At 56.0% G+C, this 21,351-nt stretch overlaps 1 protein-coding gene across 10 annotated transcripts in view; it reads right to left on the bottom strand.

Moving 5' to 3' along the window:
• The window catches only part of SMG6 (SMG6 nonsense mediated mRNA decay factor), a 142,590-nt gene that overhangs the window by 52,307 nt on the left and 68,932 nt on the right, over positions 1-21,351 (bottom strand). For all 10 annotated transcript variants that reach the window (XM_039508330.1, XM_039508326.1, XM_039508335.1 and 7 more), the window contains exons 11-13: positions 12,972-13,088; positions 12,133-12,298; positions 1,078-1,279 (exon numbers count right to left, since the gene is read on the bottom strand). In XM_039508330.1, coding sequence (XP_039364264.1) covers positions 1,078-1,279; positions 12,133-12,298; positions 12,972-13,088 — 485 coding nt within the window. The remainder of the gene's footprint in view (positions 1-1,077; positions 1,280-12,132; positions 12,299-12,971; positions 13,089-21,351) is intronic.

Here is a 21,351-nt window from a genome sequence, read left to right as displayed (position 1 = left end):
AGTGACTGCATTCTCCCCTCTGCCCCAGAGCAGCGTTACAAGTGGCAGTGGGACAGACAGGGAAATGAAACCGAAATTAGCACCTCTCAGGTTCCCCTTCTCACGAGGGTCCCAGATTTCTCACGGTCAGTTCAGGAACAGGTCATGGAGAAGTGACACCTGGAAATGCACATCTCTGGCCAGCCCCAGCTTACCCACCTTTCTTACAGACTTGGTCCCAGCAGCTCCACTTCTCTTCCTAGAGTCCTCTCTGCTCAGGGAAACATCACAACATCCTCCTGGGAGAGTGACAGCTCCAGCTCTGGGATGCTGCCCTGAAGGGCTCCCCCAGGCAACACACACAGGGGACTGACAAGCTCCATTCCTCATTCCTGCCCTGCCCCGTGTGGTCCCCAATCTCAATGTCACTCTCCCCTCTCCACCCCCAGCAGGAGTGCACGTGGCCAGTGCAGGCACCTTCTCAGCCACAGCCCCCACATCCCCCCTGGCCGGGCGGTGGCAGAGAATGGAACCTAAGCCCCACATCAACAAGGGAGCTGATTTCATTAGTCTAAAAACCAACAGCCGAGGAAAGTTCAGGCTAGACCGGGCTCCTAGAGCAAAGAAAGGAAAATAGAGAGCGGGCAGCAGGGAATGCTTTATATTCCTAAAAGCCTTTTGTACGTTAACACATGGTGTCTGCTTCTCTCTAGTCACCTATTTATCACTCTCCTCTTTAGAGAAGGAAAAAAGCCCTGGCTGCTTTCCTAGCACAGAGTTTTGTGGCCGGGGAGGGGGAGGGTGCTTTCAGCATGATGCAAACCATTTGGAGTGGAGTGAGAGCGCTGCCAACACAAGCTGCACTATTTAAACAAGTGAGGAAATGATCGTATATACAACATGCCAGCGAGCACACACACACACCAGAGGAAGTTGAGAGGGGTTTTCATGACACAGAGCTGGATGTCAGCGGCTAAAAGGTCGATATTTTCCCTTAACACCCTTCTCAATGACTTAATCGTGTTCCGTTTGCACAGAAAACTTCCCAAGAATAAAAGTCTGGAGGAATCAAGGGGGGATATTTGGCCTAGTGCTGACCTTGTCCGAGGTTTTCTCCACGTAGCAGGGCTCCTGGGGGGCGACCAGCAGGGGGACAAAGCCTGAAAGGAGCCGATCCTCTTCCAGGCTGAGCAGGGAAAGGTCATCATCGGGGTCCTTGTACAACGGCACCTCCGACTGATTCACTGTGGTCAGTATGTTACAGAAGTCGGCCAGTGTCGCCCACACATCCACTGAGACCCTGGGAGAATGAGGGGAAGAGATGTGAGCAATTCTGGCATGTTCTCTGCATCATCACAGCAAATATCAGGGAGGTGAGATGAGGCAAGACGCACCTCCCAGCACATACCCTTCAGGGTAGGAGTGCAGCCCCATGGGCTCCCAACTGCACAGAGGGTTTTACCCCACGCAGTGAGCTCAGCACTTGCTAACACAAGCCCTCTCCCCCCTCTGCAGATGAGGACAGTCAAAACCCCCCTTACTCCTCTACTGCGGACCAGGAAGCCCCCCCACAGTACAGCCCCCCCTGCAAGCCCAACCTGGGACAGAGACATGGGGAAGCATCTGCCCCACCAAAGCCCCAGGTGATGCTGAGAATAATCCAGCTTACTCCAGAGAGGAGTAATGCTCCATGTTCCGTCTGGGCAGCCTCCTCTACTCTACTGCAGCCACAGCTCCAGCCCTGGGTCACAGCCTATTTTCTCCAGCCCCTTCTAGAAGCGAATGTCGCCAGGGCCCTATCTGTGTCTCGCAAAGAGCAGACAGAGCCCAGGTCACTATCTGCCATCACATGCTGTGGCCACGCGGGACCTCGGGGGCTTTGTCTTTAAATGCCAGTCACACGACGTTACACCTTGTTTCATTTCTGGTCACAATTTCAACACTTTGGAGCAAAGCTGCCTGTGTGGTGTGTCACCTTCTTCGAGCACCAGTGACACGCAGAGCCCCGAGCAGCTTCAGCAGCTGCCTGTAGCCTCTGCTCTCCTCTGAGGGCAGCTGGAGCCCAGTGCCCCGAGGGTCTAGGTGGGGCACAGTGACACACTCAGGCAGCAGAACAACCGCACAGCTACAAGCTCACAACCAACTGCTACTTCTTCATTATTTCACACCAGGGTTTCTTCTGGGAGAGCAAGCAGGGATTTTAGATCGAGGCCGGAGAAGGGCAGGGAGATGGGGAAGGGAAAGCAGCACGCTGAGCTGGGCTCCCCACGCCTTTGGGTCCCAGACAGCAGCCTTGTGCTGTGCCCATCTGTGCCTCCTTGATGAACTGTGAGGTACAGGACAGAGACCAATGCTGGGGGGATGGGACTGTCTCAACAGCCAGAGGCAGCCAAGGGGCTAGAGCAGGCCCCCTGCTCCGTGAACTGCTCCAGGTGGACAGAGTCTGCACTCGTTTATTTATGGCAATCAATGTACCAGGAAAGTGCACTGAAATGAAACATCTTGTTTTCAAGAGCGTCCTGGGAGCTGGACGGAATGAGCTGCCATTAATCAAAGCCCAGCACATAATCAGCACACGTGTAACAGAGTCACCCACATCCCTGAGCCGGCCCCGGCAAACATGCTGCAGAGGAGAAGAGGGCCTTCGAAGCCCTCTGTGCACAGACACCAGGAGCTGGGCTCATTCACAAAGCTCCATCGCTTGGCTCGGCCAGGTCTGGCTGTCAGAACTGTTTAAATATGGAAAAAAATAAACAGTTGCAACACGTTTTTCGGAGGGATCTGTCCGAGGCCCTTTGTGATGTAATGGGAAACACTGCATTTGTGCTACCAGCTGGAAAATAAACAGAGCTGTGAGGGTTAAAAGGAACTGAACTTTCCACGACCCCTATCTGCAAAGAAGAAAATAATAAGAGGAATGATCCACTGCCCCACAGCTCTGATAGTTTATCCTTCAGCCCAGGCTGCAGAGACAAGCACCGGATGTGATAGGGCTGCTCTGGGCCACCTCCAACGTGAGCTCTGCCCATGGGAGACACGCAGGGGTTGAAAGGCTCAGCCCTGCTGCATGGGTCTGGTCACATAGCACTCCTGGCCCTCAGACTGAGCAGGCTGCTCCACACCGGGCTGAGCAGCGAGAACAGCTGCAGATCGGCTGGGGACACGGCCAGGGAGTGCCCCCTTTCCAGCAGGGGTGGGGGGCATGGATGACACAGGGTGCCGGGGGAGCAGTCCCAGACCAGGGTGCTGGTGGCAGAGACCTATGGCTGAGGAGGGGCAGGACACCCAGCAGGGAGTGCTCCATGCCAGTTGGGGAGGAGGACTGGGCAGATGGCAGGGAGGGGAGGCAGAGGCATAGCAACACGCTGCAGAAACACTCCTGACGTGACATTCGTGGCCTTTGGCTCCCCGACAGGCTCAGCGTCCAACCCCATCCCCAGGCCATACAAATGGTCACATAACTCACATTACTGCATTTAAGAGAGCTCGCTAATCTCCAAATGGCAGAGCTGGGGCGTTCCCCTCCTGTAGGCTTAGCAGCTCTGCCCAGCACCCTCCCTCCGTGGTCGCTAGTGCTCCAGCCCCACTGATGAGGAGTTTACCCTTCCAGCCCCCTATTCCAGTGCAAGCCCCCCCAGACCTTCCACTGGGACAGGAGTTGCTGCCACTGCTCCGCAGCATCCTCCCTGCTCCCCACAGTTTCGCAATGGCTCAGCAGATCCGGCCTTTCCATGGTAGGTGTCAGATTTCCACTTTACGGTCCCCTCAATCAAACTGACGGTTGGGGCAATTTTGTCATGAGCTATCGACCCGGCTGCTGTGTAATTCAGAGCAGGGGCTGGGCTGCATCCATTAGGTGTGAAGCGGCTGTGAGTGCATGGGACCTTGGCAATAAGGATGGAGCGAGAAGAGCTTTCCCTTTGCTGTTTTCACCCTGGTTTCCAGCTCTGACACACAATGACAGGGATTTAGCTGGGAGTGCATCTGACAGAATCCTGAGCAGTGGCCTCCTTCCTGTGTGTCGGCATGTACGAAACTACGGGATTGGGTAGTTCTCCAGGCTCCACACACCCAGCACCAGGTCCAGGTGATGGCCAAAGAATCAGGAAGTTCATTGCCTGAGCCCTTAGGAGACCGTCCTGGAGGGAGATGATGGAGGGACGTGCAATCCTTGGGAACCTGGCCAGGTGCTTTCTCCTTCGGCCCCCAGGGTCCAGTGGCGGTTTCTAGGTTTGGCTGGCTTGTATCACCTTGATTGGATTGCTGTGATTCAGGGCATTTCTGTGCCCAGATACTCAGAGATCCAACCCTCCGCACATGCTGTACGGACACAATACCTGAGTTGCAACAGGCCTCTTTGTGGAGCCTTTGCAGAGGGCTCTGCAGAATTGCTGACACCGAGCCCTGGAGTGCACAGTTCCCAGGTAAACAGAACGAAGCTCTCCAGGCTTCTAATGGAGGAAGCCAAGCGAGGGTTAGCCCAACGTCTCTCCTCACAAGTTGGGTTCATTCTCTTCCCCACAGACACATTTACACCCATAAGGACAGGGAAAACGAAGAGTTAGCTCACTTTTTGCTGTCTCAGAACCCAGGCTGAATGTAGCCCAGCGGCAGGGCGACGGGATGGAGCGAACACAGCTCACGTGCATGGACAAGGGCACCCAGGGGCCAAACGAACTCCCACGACGAGGGTTAGGGCTGGACTTGTGCAATCACAACAGCCAGGCCTACTGCCTCCAGAGGCCAATGTCCTGAACAGTCAGCAGGGCAGGAACAGGCAGCTCTTGCTAACAACTCTGTGGCAGGCGCAGCCCGACACTCGCTGAGTCCCCCTGGACAGGGCCAAAGCTGTGCAATGCTTTCACGTAAGCCACCATCTTCACAGGGGGAGCAGGCTGCCTGGTGATTCATGCAAGTACAATGACCCCATGTTCCAAGCCTGTGGAGGTGGCCATTTCCTGAGTAATACCAGCTTGTTTAAACACTCACATTCAAACTCCACAGCTGCACAACAAACCCAGAGTGCAGTGTGAGAAACCCTGCACTGTGCTCCCGAGCCGCGGGACAGATGGCAAATCACTCGGGCCTTTCTGCTCCTGGGGCAAGCAGAGCTCAAAGAGGCTGAACGCAGCAGGCAAGCAAGCCCCAGAGAAGGCAGACAGAGGCTGAGAAAGCTCAAGCCAAGAGGGCACCAGGCTCTCCACATCTGTGCACCAAAGTCCCACTACCCCACCAGGCGTCTTCCTTGCCTCCAAGCCCCATTCCAGCCCAGGGGAAACCAGAATAAAAGCAATTCCTCTGTAGGCATGTGAAGTATTCGCTTCTCCTAAGGGCCACTCATCAACCCTGCCCCTAACTGCAGGGGCACAGCTGCTGAGGGCACTGAAGGGCCCCTGCAGTCCCAGAGGGGATGTCCCCTTCACCTGGGCTCTCTCGAGCTGACAGCTACGGCAGGTAACTCATGGAAACGTAGAGCATCTGGAAAGGGCAGAAACTCTTGAGGGTCTCAGAGCTAGATTCACAGGTGTTAAGGCCAGCAGGGCCCGTTCTCACCACCTAGTCTGGCCTCGGTCATATCCCAGGCTAGAGAATCCCCCACAGCAAGCCCTGCACAAGCCCCAGCTAGAGCCACCCTCATAACTTTAAGGCGAGAAGAGACCGTCCTGATCATCGCATCCGACCTGCACACTGCAGGCCACAGAACCTCGCCCACCCCGTAACAGACCCATTAGAAAGACGCCCTGGGATGGAGAACTTACCTCACCCTTGGCCCTTCCTTTGACTCTGTCAGCCAGAAAATCCAACCGATGCCTCTCAACTCTCTCCCCAGCACCCAGCGGGGAGCAATGACCCTGGAGCCCCCTGGGGGCACATCCATGAGGCTACAGAGAGCCCCGCTGGGGTCAGACAATCCCCTCTAGACCCAGCCTCTTCCCACTGACACCAGCACTTTCCCCAACCCACACAACTCCCTGGCCTCTGGCACCTTTTCCACCTCACTTCCCCCTACCCAGAGACCACCCCTCACCCCCAGCTCTTATCTCCCCGTTCCCAGCAACGGCACAGGGAGACCCAGCTATGAGATGCCATCTGCTCCATGCAGCCAATGGCTTCCCCCCCGTTTGCCTTGATCTCGGGACGGTTACTGACACTGTAAATCATTCCAGCCACATGGACCTGCCTCCACAGCTACAGGGCACCTCTCCAAGAGGCTCCTGCTCCTCCCTAGCTAACGGCGCTGAGGCTGCTCCATGACCCCTCCCCAGGTGGGGCTCAAATACTTGATCTTTGCCTCTTCTCTAGCTTGACTCTACCTTCATTCTTCCCAGCCACTGACCCTGCTGGCGTGACAGCTCTCCTTTGGACAGCTCCATGAGGAACATTCACTAAAGGAGACGTTTTCAACTCATCCCTTAGCAATCCCTACCAGCGTCTTGGTCAGGGGCGGCTCTAGGGATTTTGCCGCCCCAAGCACGGCAGGCAGGCTGCCTTCGGCGGCTTGCCTGCGGGAGGTCCCCGGTCCTGCGAATTTGGCGGCAGCCTGCGGGAGGTCCACCGAAGCCGCGGGACCAGCGGACCCTCCGCAGACAAGCCGCCGAAGGCAACCTGCCTGCCGCCCTCGCGGCGACCGGCAGAGCGCCCCCGTGGCTTGCCGCCCCAGGCACGCGCTTGGTGTGCTGGTGCCTGGAGCTGCCCCTGGTCTTGGTACCTGTATTCAGGGGCTGGGCTGGGGTGGTGTCCCTCAGTGGGAGCTCAGCAGGCCCTGTGTGATGAGGGCAGCCTGACATGCTCTTCCATGCTCCTATAAAGTAGGCTCTAGAATTTTTTCAAAGCATTTGGGTTGAATTTAATAGTTGGTTTATATGCACTACTTGAAATCGCTGCATGTGGCCTATAGCAAGCTCAGAGGCCCTGATTCCCAGCCTAGCGGGAAAGCAGATTCCACCCCGCATCACACTGAATAGCCTGGGGGTTCTCTACTGAACGGCACATTGCTGAGTTTGAGTTCCCCATGTGCTCGTCGGTGTGAGGAGGAGCAACGAGCAGATCTCTGAGATCACAAGGGAATTTGTGCTCTTCCCTGCCCACCAGTCTCAACTTCCTCAACCACCGCCTCAAAGGCAGGAGCAGCTTCCTGCCCGGCAGCCCTGGCTCCCCCACCTCCACTTTGCCTCCAGTGTCTGCAGCTCCAGCATCCACCTCACACCGAAACTCTCCTCCTCGGCCTGCGACTCTGCCTCACGCCATCTCTGCCTCATCAACTCTCGCTCTCGCTTTTCCTTTGCTTGTGTCTCATCCACCCTCCACCCCCCAGCTACTCTCCGTAAGGAGTTCATGAGAGAGATGCTATGCATGAGGAAGTTGTGTTGTGGGGTTATTGCCTTTCACAGCTGGGTCACACAATCCACTCTTTGGTACCAGTGGGTGGGGCAGGAAGACACATGCCCTCCCTCCAGCTGGAGTGAGAGTCACACGCTTCACTCACCAAACCCCGCTAGGCATGGGAGCCACCACACAAATACTTTGCTGCTCTCTGGAATCCAAGCAGAGATGCCCATGATGCAGCTGTGCCATCAACAGGAGGCCCTGCTACTACCCAGGAACGGTGCCACAACGTGGCAGCCACGGAAGGCACCTCCCGCAGAGAGGTGAAGGAGAAGAAATGTCACCCCTGCCCCCCCACGCAGAGTCCCAAAGAGGGCTACACATTGTCTGCATCGTCTCCAAAACCTCTGTGGTCCGGCACCAATCAGTCTATTATGGGTGGGCTCAGCTCAGAGCAGCCTAGAATCCAGAGTGGGGACCTTGGGAAGGGTGCAGCCCCGGAGCCCGTCTGGATGTGGAGAGGACACCCTGAATGCTGGGGTTCATGCGCTACGCATCTTCCCAAGCACGTGTCCGGGAGAGGACACCCCTGAGATGCTGCTCTCTGAGTCTCCAGGGCCGTGTGCTGGAGCGGAGCGCAGCATTTACCTAACACCTTTCCCTGCGTCTCTGTCCAGCGGGGAAAGCAGCAAGCTGAGCACTCAAATCCAGCAGTGTGATGAATGCATCTGCGCTGCAGTTAGGAAGATATATGGCATCAGAATGCGGAGGTCTGGGCAGCGCGGTGAAACGCGGGCTCTCCAGAGCCCCAGCTATGTTTCCCATTATGTAACCCTGGTCATGGGCAGACAGCCAGACTCCAAATGAAAAAGAGACTCTGGCTTGGCACCGGTTCTATTTTCCTATCCTCATTCGGGGTCAGTGCAGTGTCATACAGCTGCAGAGAAAACTCCGGGGATTAAACCTGGGAAAGACTCCAAGACCAGGACCCGGGTTCAAGTACCAGCTGAAAGCAATAAACCAACTGCCACAGCTGGGCTGAGTTTAGACGTTCTCAAAGTCCCCTGACTGTCACTTGTGCAGAACTAGGAATCACGAATGTGGAGAATACAGCATGAGCTGGGGCATTCGGACAGGCAGGCCCACCGGCCTAGGCCCCAGGCTCTGGAATGAGCCTTGACAAGCCATCTCACCAGCCCAGGCCCTGGGATGAGCTAGGATGGGCTGCTGTGCTGCTGCTGCTACTGCGTCAGGCCCTGGGATGAGCCGCCGGGCCGCTGCCGGGCCTGGCCTTGGCCCCGGGATGGGCCGCCGGCCTGGCCTTGGCCCCGGGATGGGCTGCCGGGCCGGTGCTGGGCCTGGCCTTGGCCCCGGGATGGGCCGCCGGGCCTGGCCTTGGCCCCGGGATGAGCCGCCGGGCCGGTGCTGGGCCTGGCCTTGGCCCCGGGATGGGCCTGGCCTTGGCCCCGGGATGGGCCGCCGGGCCGGTGCCGGGCCTGGCCTTGGCCCCGGGATGAGCCGCCGGGCCTGGCCTTGGCCCCGGGATGAGCCGCCGGGCCGGTGCCGGGCCTGGGCTTGGCCACGCGATGGGCCCGCGGGGCGGGGCAGGGCCTGGCCTTGGCCCCGGGATGTGCCGCCGGGCCGGTGCCGGGCCTGGCCTTGGCCCCGGATGGGCCGCGGGCCTGGCCTTGGCCCCGGATGGGCCGGCCGGTGCCGGGCCTGGCCTTGGCCCCGGATGGGCCGCCGGCCGGTGCCGGCCTGGCCTTGGCCCCGGATGAGCCGCTGGGCCGGTGCCGGGCCTGGCCTTGGCCCCGGATGAGCCGCTGGCCGGTGCCGGGCCTGGCCTTGGCCCCGGATGAGCCGCCGGCCGGTGCCGGGCCTGGCCTTGGCCCCGGATGAGCCGCCGGCCGGTGCCGGGCCTGGCCTTGGCCCCGGATGAGCCACGGGCCGGTGCCGGGCCTGGCCTTGGCCCCGGGATGAGCCGCTGGGCCGGTGCCGGGCCTGGCCTTGGCCCCGGGATGGGCCGCCGGGCCGGTGCTGGGCCTGGGCTTGGCCCCGGGATGAGCCGCCGGGCCGGTGCTGGGCCTGGCCTTGGCCCCGGGATGAGCCACCGGGCCGGTGCTGGGCCTGGTCTTGGCCCCGGGATGAGCCGCCGGGCCGGTGCTGGGCCTGGCCTTGGCCCCGGGATGAGCCACCGGGCCGGTGCTGGGCCTGGTCTTGGCCCCGGGATGAGCCACCGGGCCGGTGCTGGGCCTGGCCTTGGCCCCGGGATGAGCCATTGTGCTGGCGCTGGGCCTGGGCTTTTTGGAGAGCCGGTGAGATTTCTAGAGACGCAGAGATTCACTGGATCCCCACAGCTCCCACTTTTCAATTTCTATTCAGTCCCTTTGCTCTGCTCCAACCCCCAGATGCGGCACTGAAGGGAATGGCGAAGTAGCGCTAGAAGGGCAGCTCCCAACTATCCCAGCCCAGCCTCTGAGCACGAGGCCGGGAAGGGGATAATGGGGGAACAGAGTATGCCCTGGAGGGAGAACTCCCAGCTGCAGGGAGCGTGGAGTTTGGAACATTGCACCTCCTCATTGCCCTGCCCCAGGAGTCAAGCTCTGCCCTTAGCATTTACACATTCCCTCCCTCTTCCCCACCCGTGGGTCGCAGACCTGGCCCAAGGCATTCACTCACCCGCCGGCCCATCATTTACTTTTGGAACATCTGTTAAGGCCCTGGACATGATGGCTGCCCTGGTTAGCCAACAGATGGTATGATGGGATAGCCTAATTTTGCAATTAATTAGCCAACAGCCCCAGGAGCAGAGTGCAGGCGTGCGTCAGTACAAAGCAGGAATGCGAAGCCAGTCATCACTACTCTGTCCAACCTACTTGGGAGACATGCTGAGTCTGGGGAAGTGAGGGGAGGAGGTCACCTGGCAGGGCGGAGCTGGTTCTTCTTCTTGCTGGAGAGGTTCATCTCCAGCAGGGGGTTCCATTTCTCAGCTGCTCAGACCGCTACAGCGCGGTCATGGCCTCCCTCACACAGAGTACACAAGAGTGGTGGCAAACAGGCAAAGAACTCTTGTGCTAAAAGAACATCTTGGAGCACCCCAAAAATAAACCAGAGAATTGCCATGTGAACTACAGCTCACCATGTCTGAGGGGCCCGTCAGCCAGTGGGCAATGGGGAAGAACGGGCTCTAGTCACTGCAGGGAAAGGATCTCAACAGTGGGAGGAGGGGCAGGCCCAGGTACTGCATGAGGAGACCAAGGCAGGGGAAATGACTGGGCCTCCTGAGCCGTCACCAAATGGTGAAGCTCGCTGACTCCCCAACTCTGGAGCTCTGAGCAGAGCAGGCGCTCAAAGTACATTGTGGCTCATGCCCAGCTACCTCCTACCACCCAGGACCTGCATCTTCAGCTGCTCCTTGGCACTTGAAGGAACTATGGGCCACAGTCTCTGATAAGGGCTGGGTTGTAACCCTCACCTTCTCCCGTCTTGATGGGAAAGGGGGAGCCTGCACCTGCTCCTAACCCCGTCAGGGAGCCAGACCGGGTTCCCGGCAGCCGGAGACAGCTGAAGCAGATCTCAGTCGCACCCTGAACAAGGGAGGAGGTGGCTCCTCCCTGGAACATGATGAGCGCTGGCTGCATGAACCCAATCAGAAATTCCATCTCGAAGCAAGCCCGTTGCCGACGGCTCAGCAGCTCCCTGCACAGGCAGCGCAAAGGGGCTCCGGATTGGTGCAAGCATGCTCACATGACAGCTCCGAGTTTGAGTTCCTGCCCAAAGATGGGCAACAGTTCACATGAGCAGGCAACGGTCCCACATCGAGCAGCCGACAAACAGAAAACAGACTCCATCTCCACAAAATGAGGCCCAGCACTTCCTGTGTGAGATTTCCATTTCCTCAGCCAAATGAAAAAGAACTGGAATGGAGGCAATAAAACAGGAGAGCGGGACTGGACCTGATGCATTGGAGCAGGGACCCATTAATGGTTAAGCCACTTTGCTGGATTACTCTTAATGCGCCTTCCCATCACCCTGGGTTCTGGCTCCTTTGGATTAACAATAAGACGTGATTTCAGGCTCTGGATCCAGAGTACCGGAGGCAGATGGAAAATCCTGCGGGAAAGCAGTTATGGAGCATGCTCAGACGCTGCTTCGCATACTCCATACTTGGCCCCTTCACATGATTTTCTGTCCAAAAATATGCAAATTGCCTAGTCCGCATTATGGACTAATGTTCTGGAATCAGCCAGCTTAGCAAATTAACCCTTTGTGAATGGCTGGGGCAGAGGAAATTGCTTTCAAGCACAGCAAGGCTGCTCAAGGCTTGGCCCAGGCTGAATGCAGTTTGCCCAGCCCCTTCTCACAGGTGAGGAGAATTCAAGCAGCGAGCTGGGAGCCGGCTCCACTCTCACAGACAAACAGCTGGCTGGCTGGCAAAGGGCCTGGGGAGATGCACCCCAGGAAATGAAGAGAGAGATCCCATGTGTAAGCTAGAAATCCGGCCGAACCTTCCCTGACACACTAGGGAACGAAGGGGAGCTAGTCACAAGGGTTAATGCTGTGCCCTTGGCATGCCTGCCACCACCCTGAGCCACATACACCAGCTCTCGCTGCTAAGGAAGAGCCCTCTGTCACTAACATCTTTCTCCATGCACAGGACACTGTCAGCACCATGGAAACATCCCCTGCACAGCACAGGGCAGTGAGCGATACCCTCCGCTCAGGCAGTGGTGCTGGGAGGACAGAGCGCACCACCTCCGTGAGGGGCACCGGCAAGGAGACCGCAGTGATGGGCACGTGTTGGAAGAGCAGGAGGAGATCACATACTGTTTGGGCAGCTCAAGGGAGGTGGGAGGGGGGTTCCAGGTGTCCGAGTGGCCGAGCATCCAGTCTGACCAGACTTTCACGCTGGGGAGGAGCTCCTTCAGATCCTGGGGCAAAGCGGAGACCTTGATATCATCCTCCTCGTCCTGCTCTGCTTCCTGGGGCCAAGCTGCAGAGACAAACCACAAAGCTGGGCCAGGGCCGCTGCAGTCCCCCATTCCTGGGGAAGGCTGGCTGAGTCCCTCCCTCCTGGGTGTGTGCGTGCGTGCATGCGAAGGCCACTGAGTGCCTGATTCCAGAGATGCAGAGTGTGCTGCATCCCCCCTAACGCACCCCAGACGCAGCGACTGGCCCAAGGGAAGGACGGGATGCAGCATCACCCCATTTTACAGGGTGGTCGTGACCTGCTCAAGCCCATTCAGCGAGTCAATGGCAGAGCCAGGAACAGAACCCAGGAATCCTGACTTCCAGGAGTCGCCTGGAGGCATCAGAAAGCCTGTCAAGTAGCAGGATGGGTGAAAAGACTAAGGGTCATGGAGTCTCTCCCCCAGCTTACATCGCGGGCTCTCCAGCTCGGGCAGCCCCACAGTGAAGTCCTGGAACTGCCTGGAGTCAAAGGGGGAGAGACTCCAGGGATGGAGGAGGGAGGCATGGTCTGAAAACTAGGACAAAACCTAGAGGCCTCAAGAGACAAGTGGTGTGTGATGGAGCAGGAAGTGAGCCAGGCCTGGGAAGCAGGGCTGGGCTAGGGCAGGGAGGACATGGGCTAGCGTGACACTGCAGCATAGTGTTGTTAGGCAGGCTACCAGCACTACCTAGCACTGGGCAGACAGCTCCCTTACCTCGGACAGACTCCTTCAGTAAGCTGGTGCAGCGCCTCACCAGCAGGGCGAACATGCAGAGTCCCAGCGCCGTGGCCTGTTCCTGGAGCACTGAGCGACAGTCCTCCGAGAGGCACTCTGAGGAGACAAGCAGAGAACATCAGCTTATGGTGGGGACAGCAGGCCCCTCACCCTGAACCCACTCTGAGAGCCAGGGACAATTCCTGCCCTTTTCATCCTAGTGCATGGGCTGGGGGAGACTCCAGGGGGAAAGCCAAGCACCCAGCATGCTCCTTTCCCCCAAGCCAACACCCCCCGCTCCCCCGGTAGGAGAGGAGGAATCGGCATGGCTCCAAACAGGGAAGTGGCAAGGCAGAGACCCCAAGCTCCTGGCAGCCACTTCCCACTGGGTGCCTCAAAGCCCTGCCTGCGGAGCCATCATGGCTAAGCCAGCACTCAGGGCTCAGAAGCTGCCACTCTCTCAGAGTTCTTAATTCCTCCTGCAAATGAGGGGAGAATTCCCAAGTGCTAAAAGGATAATTAGCTGCATGTTTCATCTCCACCCCTGCTGGCATGTTCACCTCAGCACTGAGCACAGGGCTCCTCCCAGTAGTTCACAAGTCACACAACAGCTCCTCAAGAGGGCTTAAGCTGTTACTCAAGTAGATGCCACATGACCATAACTCTTCCCAACAGAGCTGCCTCAGGGCAGAGCAAATCCCACCAGTGCATCTGTGGCCAGTCAGAACCCACTTCTGAGGCTGTGAGAGTGGCAGGGAGCTGGCCGGGCAAGGGTTACACTTGGCAGGGCAAGGCAGACGCTGCCCCACTCTCCAATCTAGTCAGTCATGGCAGGGCGCAGCTGGGGAACAGGCATTTTAGCAATTCATTACTGGCAACATGTGCCCTCATAATTATTTCTCTGCCCCTTCTGGTGGCTTCACACTCCAGTGAGAAAGTGTAGAGAGGGCACAGACCATGAAGCTGTTTGGGCAGGGGCCAGACTCAGCAGCAGGGGAGGTGAGGACCCTGTCCAGAGGGAGAGAGGAGGAGGACGGTGAAGGCCATTTTATTTTTCTGCATGGCTCCATGCTTAAGGTCAGGCCAGTCACGCTGCAATAGCCCCACTGCCTTAGCACGCCGCTGGCTCACTCAGTCCCAGCTGCAGAGCCCACCCGCCTCTCTCAGCACCAAGGAAGAAGTGATGCAAAGCACCATGGAAGAACCTGGAACAAGCCAGACCAGGCTTGTGTTACAGCTACCGCAAACATCCAACGCAGATACCAGGCGGTGCCCATGCCAGCTGGGTCGGCCACAGCAGAGACCAGAGGCTCCTCTCCCCATCTGCCCTCTGAACACAGACATGTTCCCCATGACTGACTGACTAACTAAAAATGCATAATAATGCATCAGAAAAAGAGAAGGGACATTAAGCTGAACTTCCAAAGCCATAGCAGGCTGCAGATCTCAGCTAGGCGCAGGAGCCCTAACCCACAGACACACAGACCCCATTCCTGCAGAGATCAGGGAAAGGACGAGGCCAGGGAGGGCGCAGACTCTGTGGATTTTCAGAGGAATTTCAGAGAAGTGGGAAGAGGGGTAAGTAAAATCAAGAAAATGAGAACAAATTGAGAGGAAGGCCTGAAACCTTGATATTGTCACATCACGTTCTAAGTCGATGCTAACGAGTTTAGTACCTGGATGGGAGACCACCACTCAATGGAGGCTGGCGGTTCAGTAGGGAGCGCTCTTATCTGCCAGGCTGTGCTGAACCTTGCCCCAGCATGACAGCAAGGGGTGCCAGCTTTTGGAGAAACATAAAATCGGAGGATGTGACCACTCTGGGACATTAACGCTCACTCTCATGAAACCTTTCCCACAATAAGAGTGAGAGCCCCAATGTCCTGGCCATAGTCCAGTTCAAGAAACTACATTCCGCTTCCCTGGAACTCATCCCCAAGTTTCAATCAGATACTAGATTCTCCTTCACTTCCTGTCCTAAGCTGACCATCCAGGAGATGTACAGCCCCAAAAGCACTTTGGGATCCTCCCGGCTGGAAGGCACTATATAAACCTAAGAGATGAATATATTCAAGACAAAGGAAATGACCCTTTGAAAAGCTGTGGGCAGTCCAACACACAGCCCTCAAGATGGTATTTCTGGGCCAATGCCCTAGGGGCTCTGGGCAGCTTTACACTCACACCCCATGCCCCCCTCCTGGAACCACACCACCATCATCTAATGCAAGTTCTTATACCATCCTGAAAACAAGCACTGGGCTAGCCAAGGCTGGCCTTCACAGTGAAGGAGATGCTCTGCAAACGCCAGAAGGCTGCAGTGGGTAGGATCATAAACCTATAGCCGCTAGGATGCAGTGCCCCCAAAGACAAACAGCTATCCTCCCACTGTCCAACATCTTGACAGATGAAAGGAGACGCAGCAGAGTCAGTCTGTCAGTGGTGCTTAGCAATGGTATGGGAAAAGAGCCCGATGCATGAGTGGCAGACGTCCCACAGTGGCTACAGGTCCATTCACCAGAAGGAGGTTGGAGCACATTCTGCTTCCTGGCTTGCCTGCGGGCCTCAGCCTGGGCTCTCTGAAAGCTCTCTGCCGTGAATGCATCAGCCTTGACGCAACTTCTCCAGACTGAGCAGTTGTGGTAAGGGTTCTCTCAGCTGCCAGTGGGAATTCTGAATTTCTTGAGACCTTGCTTGACCTCGTGGCTGTAGCAGAGCTTTGGCCTTCCTTTGTGATGTGGGGGGTTCTTGAGTTGACCACAGCTCACAGCCTTTGGCAGATGATCTTGAGGCACACACTCCACATGTCCCAGACAGCGTCCAGTGTAGTCTGCAGGCCAGTGCTCTCAAGGATCTCACTGTTAGAGATCCATTGGTCCCAAGTAACTCCAAGGATTTTTTTTGAGACAACGGAGGTGGAAGCTGTTCAATCTCCACTCCTGCTTGGAGTACGTGACTCAGCTTTCACAACCATAGAGGGGGGTACGGATCACACAAGCCTGATAAACAGACACCTTTGTGTTCAGGGTTAGCAACTTGTTGTTCCAAACACGTGAGGTAAGTTTGCCAAAAGTGACAGAAGCTTTCCCAATTCTAGCATCAAGTTCCTTATCGAGGTTAAGTGAGCTGATGAGAACTGAGCTGAGATAGCAGAAGTGAACCATGTTATCCAGAATGTTGTCATTGACATAGATTTTAGGTGGAATGTTGGTTCCTTGTGACATGACAACTGTTTTCTTGATACCGATTACCGTGCCAAACTTGGTGCATGCATCAAAGAACTTGTTCTTCATGACCTGCAGGTCATCAGGTGAATGAGAGATGAATGTGGCGTTGTCTGCAAAAAGCAGATCCCGAACAGTAAGCTTGATAATATGCCTTCTGCTTTGAAATTGTCTGATGTTGAACAATCTGCCATCCTGCCTCCATTCAGTTGGTATGCCAGATAGATCATTTCCAAAGGCGTACTTAAGAAGACTAGAGAAGATGATGCCAAAGCTGGTGGGTGCGAAGATGCAGCCTTGCTTGATACCAGTATCAATACTAAAACTCGGATGCTGTTTCATTTTCATACTGGATGGTTATGTTCATTTCCTTGTGGAACTCCTTGAATAGGGAGAGCACCTTTTGTGGACAGCCAATTTTCAACCAGATCTTATAGATGCCATTCCTGCTAACTGAGTCAAAGGCCTTTCGTAGGTCAATGAATGCTACGTAGAGAGGTGCCTGTTCTTCACAGCTTTTTTCTGGCACCAAGAGCAACGTGAAGGACATCAGCTGTGGAGCACTCAGCTCTGAAGCCACACTGGCTCTCAGGGTGGCCTCTCTTAGCAAGGACTTGGGAGTCTTCAGCAGGACGCTTCCAAGTACCTGGCCGACCACGCTGAGCAGAGATGTCCCGCAATAGTTGTTGAAGTCTGCTCTGTCGCCTTTATTTTGATAAAGAGTAATTATCTTTGCATCTTTCAGATCCTGGGGTATGTGGCTTTCTTCCCAACAGGTGCAGATAAGTGCTTAGTTGTCCTCCCCCTGAAAATGCACCACAATAAAATACATGTTGTGGCAAAATGGGAAGTTTCTGTAACATTTTTATGAGGCCTGTATGTGCCTCAATTTCTGTACTTTGCATTGTTACCCAGTGGAGGAAAAAGTGTTAAATCTGCTCTTGGGGCAGCGCAGGACATGAGGTGTGGATGATGCCTTGCTGTCTGGGCCACAGTGAGTAGGGTCCTTAAGGAACTGGCTGGAACCTGCTGAAAGCGACCTATGTCAATGCAGAATCCCAAAGAGCCAATGCAAAAGCGACAATGACCAAACACTGACACCTAGTAAACACCACTAAGGGCAGGGAGATTTTCTGCCTGCCTTTCAGCAGGGAAGCTGAGCACAGACCCCAGCTTGAGAACAAAGGACAGAGCCGTGACCAGCATGGGCTAACCTTCTGGAGGAAGCTGGCTGCTCTCTCTCCTAGGACTCACTAAGGAGGTCAGAGAGAGACCAAGCCTGAAATGGAGTTCATGACAGTTTGGCTGGTGACTTGTGCTGGCTTAACCAGAATGGACCATGTTTTAACCTTCATTTCTCTCTGCTAACCTGAGGCCTTCCAATGCTGTGTTCCAGCCGACTAATAAACCCCACTGTGTTCTGAAAATGTTGTTTGGGTGTCACGGCAAATACAGGCCCGGGGAGCATTAGTCCCTGCAGCATGGACAGGTCTCCCACTAGGTGTCTTTCTCAGTTGGAGTCGCTGGGCAGAGCTCCCAGTGTGCATCAGGCAGCTAAGTCCAGAAGGCGGTGAGGCTGCATGGGCTATCCTGAAGAACGAGTGGGACTCCTTGGGAGTCTGCCCCACTGAAGGGGGTTACAAACCGGGCTGTAGCACAGAGACTGTGAATCCATGACACATGGAACCAACACAGATATGTTGGGAACTAAATGGTAACATTACAGAGCCCGGCGTTAGCTCCAGAGAGACAGAGAGAAGGGAGTGTGCAGCCGAGCCACTCCAGGCGAACAGTAGGGCCCTCCCTGCCCCAGCTCACTCCAGCTTAGCACAGCAGGCTGGGCTCTGTCAGGAACCAGGCACACCCACATGCAGGGCCGGCTCCAGGGGTTTTGCTGCCTCAAGCAGCAAAAAGAAGGAAAAAAAAAAAAATCCGTGACCGCGATCTGCAGCTCTACCACTGCCGCTTCAGTGGCAATTTGGCGGCTGGTCCTTTGCTTCGAGAGGGAGTGAGGGACCCGCCGCCGAAGAGCCGGACGTGCCGCCCCAAGCAGCTGCTTGCCGGGCTTGTGCCTGGAGCTGGCCCTGCTCACATGTACACACAGACTAATGCCTGATTTACATGGAGTCAGGCGACTGCCTGCCTGGAGCTGAGCCCTGGTGCAGGAGACGAGGTGGCTCATGGTGTCAGCATAAGGAGGAATCAGGGAGCATTACACACATGAATTGAAGGGTTGTTTCCCCTTCACTTCCAGCTCAGCTACAATGGGCCAATGTCTTCTCAGCATGACAAGTAAACAGGACCCATGTGGCCCTGAGAATTCATACACTGGAGCTCCTAAGCAGGCCAAGGACAGGAAACTCCCCACCTCCCCCAGCCCCAGAGCAATCCAGCCAGCCCAGCTCTGCAGGGAGAGGGGTGCGTGGGGCTGCTCAAGAACCCTGCCCTTACATCAACACCCCTGCTCCCCAGTGTCACAGCCCTAGAGGTTTGATTCTAGAACAAAGAGGAAGCTCTGAAAATTAGGGGAAACTTTCTGCTCAGACACTTCCATCCTTTTCCTCGGGACAGGGGAAGTCACAATGGGGACCTGCAGCTGCGTAGCAAAGATGCCATGGCTGCATGCCACAGGGGCTTGTGGGGGACATGTCTCGAACAAAGGAGCCTAGCATGCAGTGGAAAATGGACAGGGTAAGTTAGCAAGTGAAGAGCAGAGCAGACGCAGAGTGCCCAGGAAGTGGAGGTTAATTAGGTAGAAGTTGTAGAGTGCTTTGAAGCTGCAAAGTGCTGGGTGAGTGCTGAGTGTTAAGAAACCTCCTCTGCACCACCCCAGCATGGCCCCACACATCCAACACAATGCGGTTGACTGCCTTGGCGGAGAGAAAACTCTCTTTAGAGAAAGTGTTGCTGAAACAGATGCGCTGGGCTTTGCAGGCCACGGAGCCTGGGTGTCCCTCAGAGCTGCATGATGGGCACTGCTGCTGGGACGCACAGTGCACCATGATTTAACTCCCTGGAGGCAGAGACTTTCCTTCCTTGGAGCACAGGTAGAAATAAGGGGACCCCACTGCTCTGCTGTTCCTCACCTTTTCTAGCTGGTTCCCAGCAGTCAGAATGGCATCAGTATAAGCCAAGCTGGGCTACCTCCAGCACAGGTACAAACCAAAGCAGCAGAGGTCCTGCCGGCTCCAGGATAAATCCTGTCAATGTCACAGATGCAGCTTCCCCCTAAACTCCTCCATGCCAAAGTCCCGCCAAAGGCAGCCGTGCTGCCTAATAAGCAGGGGATGTTGTTTCCTACCCTTCAGGCATCACCAAATACTTTGTGCAGGGGGCACTTCCAGGTATCAGTCACAGCGTCCAACCAGCTGAAGCTGCCATTAGCTAAGGCTCCAATCACTTCAGCTTCTTTGCTCTAAATCCCAAAGTAGGCTCCATTCAGATAAAGCCACGTCCTCACAGGGACAGAAAAGCACTCTCTCACAGCATATGGAAGTGGAGCCCCACCTGGATGGGACAGGGGAAGGATGTGCCCAAGAGGGGACCGACCAATCAACTCTGGAAAGTGGAAGAGGATCCACAGACAAAAGAATCGTCATTTAGTAAAATGCCCCCAAATGGTTAGAAACGTGGCTCCTACGTGCCCCCAACACCGAGCAAGGCCTGGGCTCCAATGCTCCTTCCAAAACTGGTGATGCCGAGGAAAATTAATGGGCAACTCTCAGCAGCACCTGGCCCCAAGCCCATGAGTCACTCCATTCTCAGCCTTTGCACTAAGCACCCAGGGAAGAAACACAGCTGACGCTGACCCTGCTTCCAATTCTGATGAACACCTTCCAAAAGCACTGCAAGCACCTGGCTCTGAGGACTCTCCCCTGCACCATGCCTCGGGACCCTCAGCTGGACTGCGGGAGCTGACCATTGAGCCTTTATTACAGGTGGGGCTGGTAGCACCACTTTTAGGAATGCCCAGCCCCTCCCATTATAAAATGCTGTTCTCAGTTGCTTATATTTTTGCCAAACTCTCCTGTTTGGGCTGAAATTTTCCATGCTGGGCTTCTGCCTCAGGCTGCGTTTTTTGTCAGTTCCGCCATTTCTGAGAACGAGGCTAGGGACAAATAACATTGTTTTGCCTCTAAAATTCCTTACAACCTTTTCTTTGAACAGCTCCAGTGGCCCCAGGCAGGAGCAGGGGACAGTGGAGTAGTCAGGGATGAGCCTTTTGTCAACCCCATGAAAATCTGCCCCAATGTGGCTAAATTACGAGCCTCTGAACTATCACAGGTCAGACACATTCAGTAGAGACTTGGGTTTTAGCAGCTAAACTCGCCAAGATTCCATCCTCACTGAGCATGCTCAAGCCTCTCCTAGCTCCTAATGCTGTGCGCCATCCTCATGGAGCAGCAGAGCATGCTTTACCCCAGGGAAAGATTGCTGTGGGCAGGGGTCCTGTTTCTCGTGTGCTCTCCGTGACCCCCTGCTGGCACACAGGCAGTGGAGGAGGAAGCTGTCTTGAATGCAGAGGGAACAAAAGCTGGACAGGGGAAGGGTGGAGCAGAGAAAAGGAGTAGATTGCGACAAGGAGGCTGATGAGCCTGGGATTAGAGGAGGGGAGAACCTGTGATTAGGAGCTGGGGACTGGTACTGTCTTGAGCAAGGCGCCTGGAAAAGGGATGCTAGAACTCGCTGGACAAGGAGCCTGGGTCTGGAAGCATGTGAGGGATATGGGGGGGTATGACTGGGAGCCAGCTGGGGTGCACTGAGACCGGAGGAGCTGGGGAGAGGGAGGGAGACTGGGGACTGACTGGACAAAGAGGCAAACTAGAAACAGTGAGAAGGAAGAGAGATCTGACAAGCAGCTTGTGTGCTGAGACTGGGACCAGCTGGGCAAAGATCCTGGGACAAGGAGCCAGGGAGGGGGTAGGTGGGAGAGCCAGAGACTGGACTGAGAGGCAGGTGAGGGGGGGAGAAACCATTCAGATGAGGAGCTGGAGGGGATTTGGATTGGCTAGACAAGGAGCAGAGGGGGCGGGAGCCTGGGACTAAGACAGTGATCTTGTGGGGGAGACGAGGCCAGGCTGGGCAAGGAGCCTGGGACTGAGATGAGAAGCCCGAGGCAGGCAAAGGGAATGGGTGTGGGACAGTAAGTGGAGGAGAGA

Source organism: Mauremys reevesii, linkage group 20 (assembly GCF_016161935.1).
Source record: "Mauremys reevesii isolate NIE-2019 linkage group 20, ASM1616193v1, whole genome shotgun sequence".
Taxonomy (NCBI): Eukaryota; Metazoa; Chordata; order Testudines; family Geoemydidae; genus Mauremys; species Mauremys reevesii.
The sequence above is the reverse complement of the archived record's forward strand: the minus strand, read 5'-3'. Positions and strand labels throughout refer to the sequence as shown.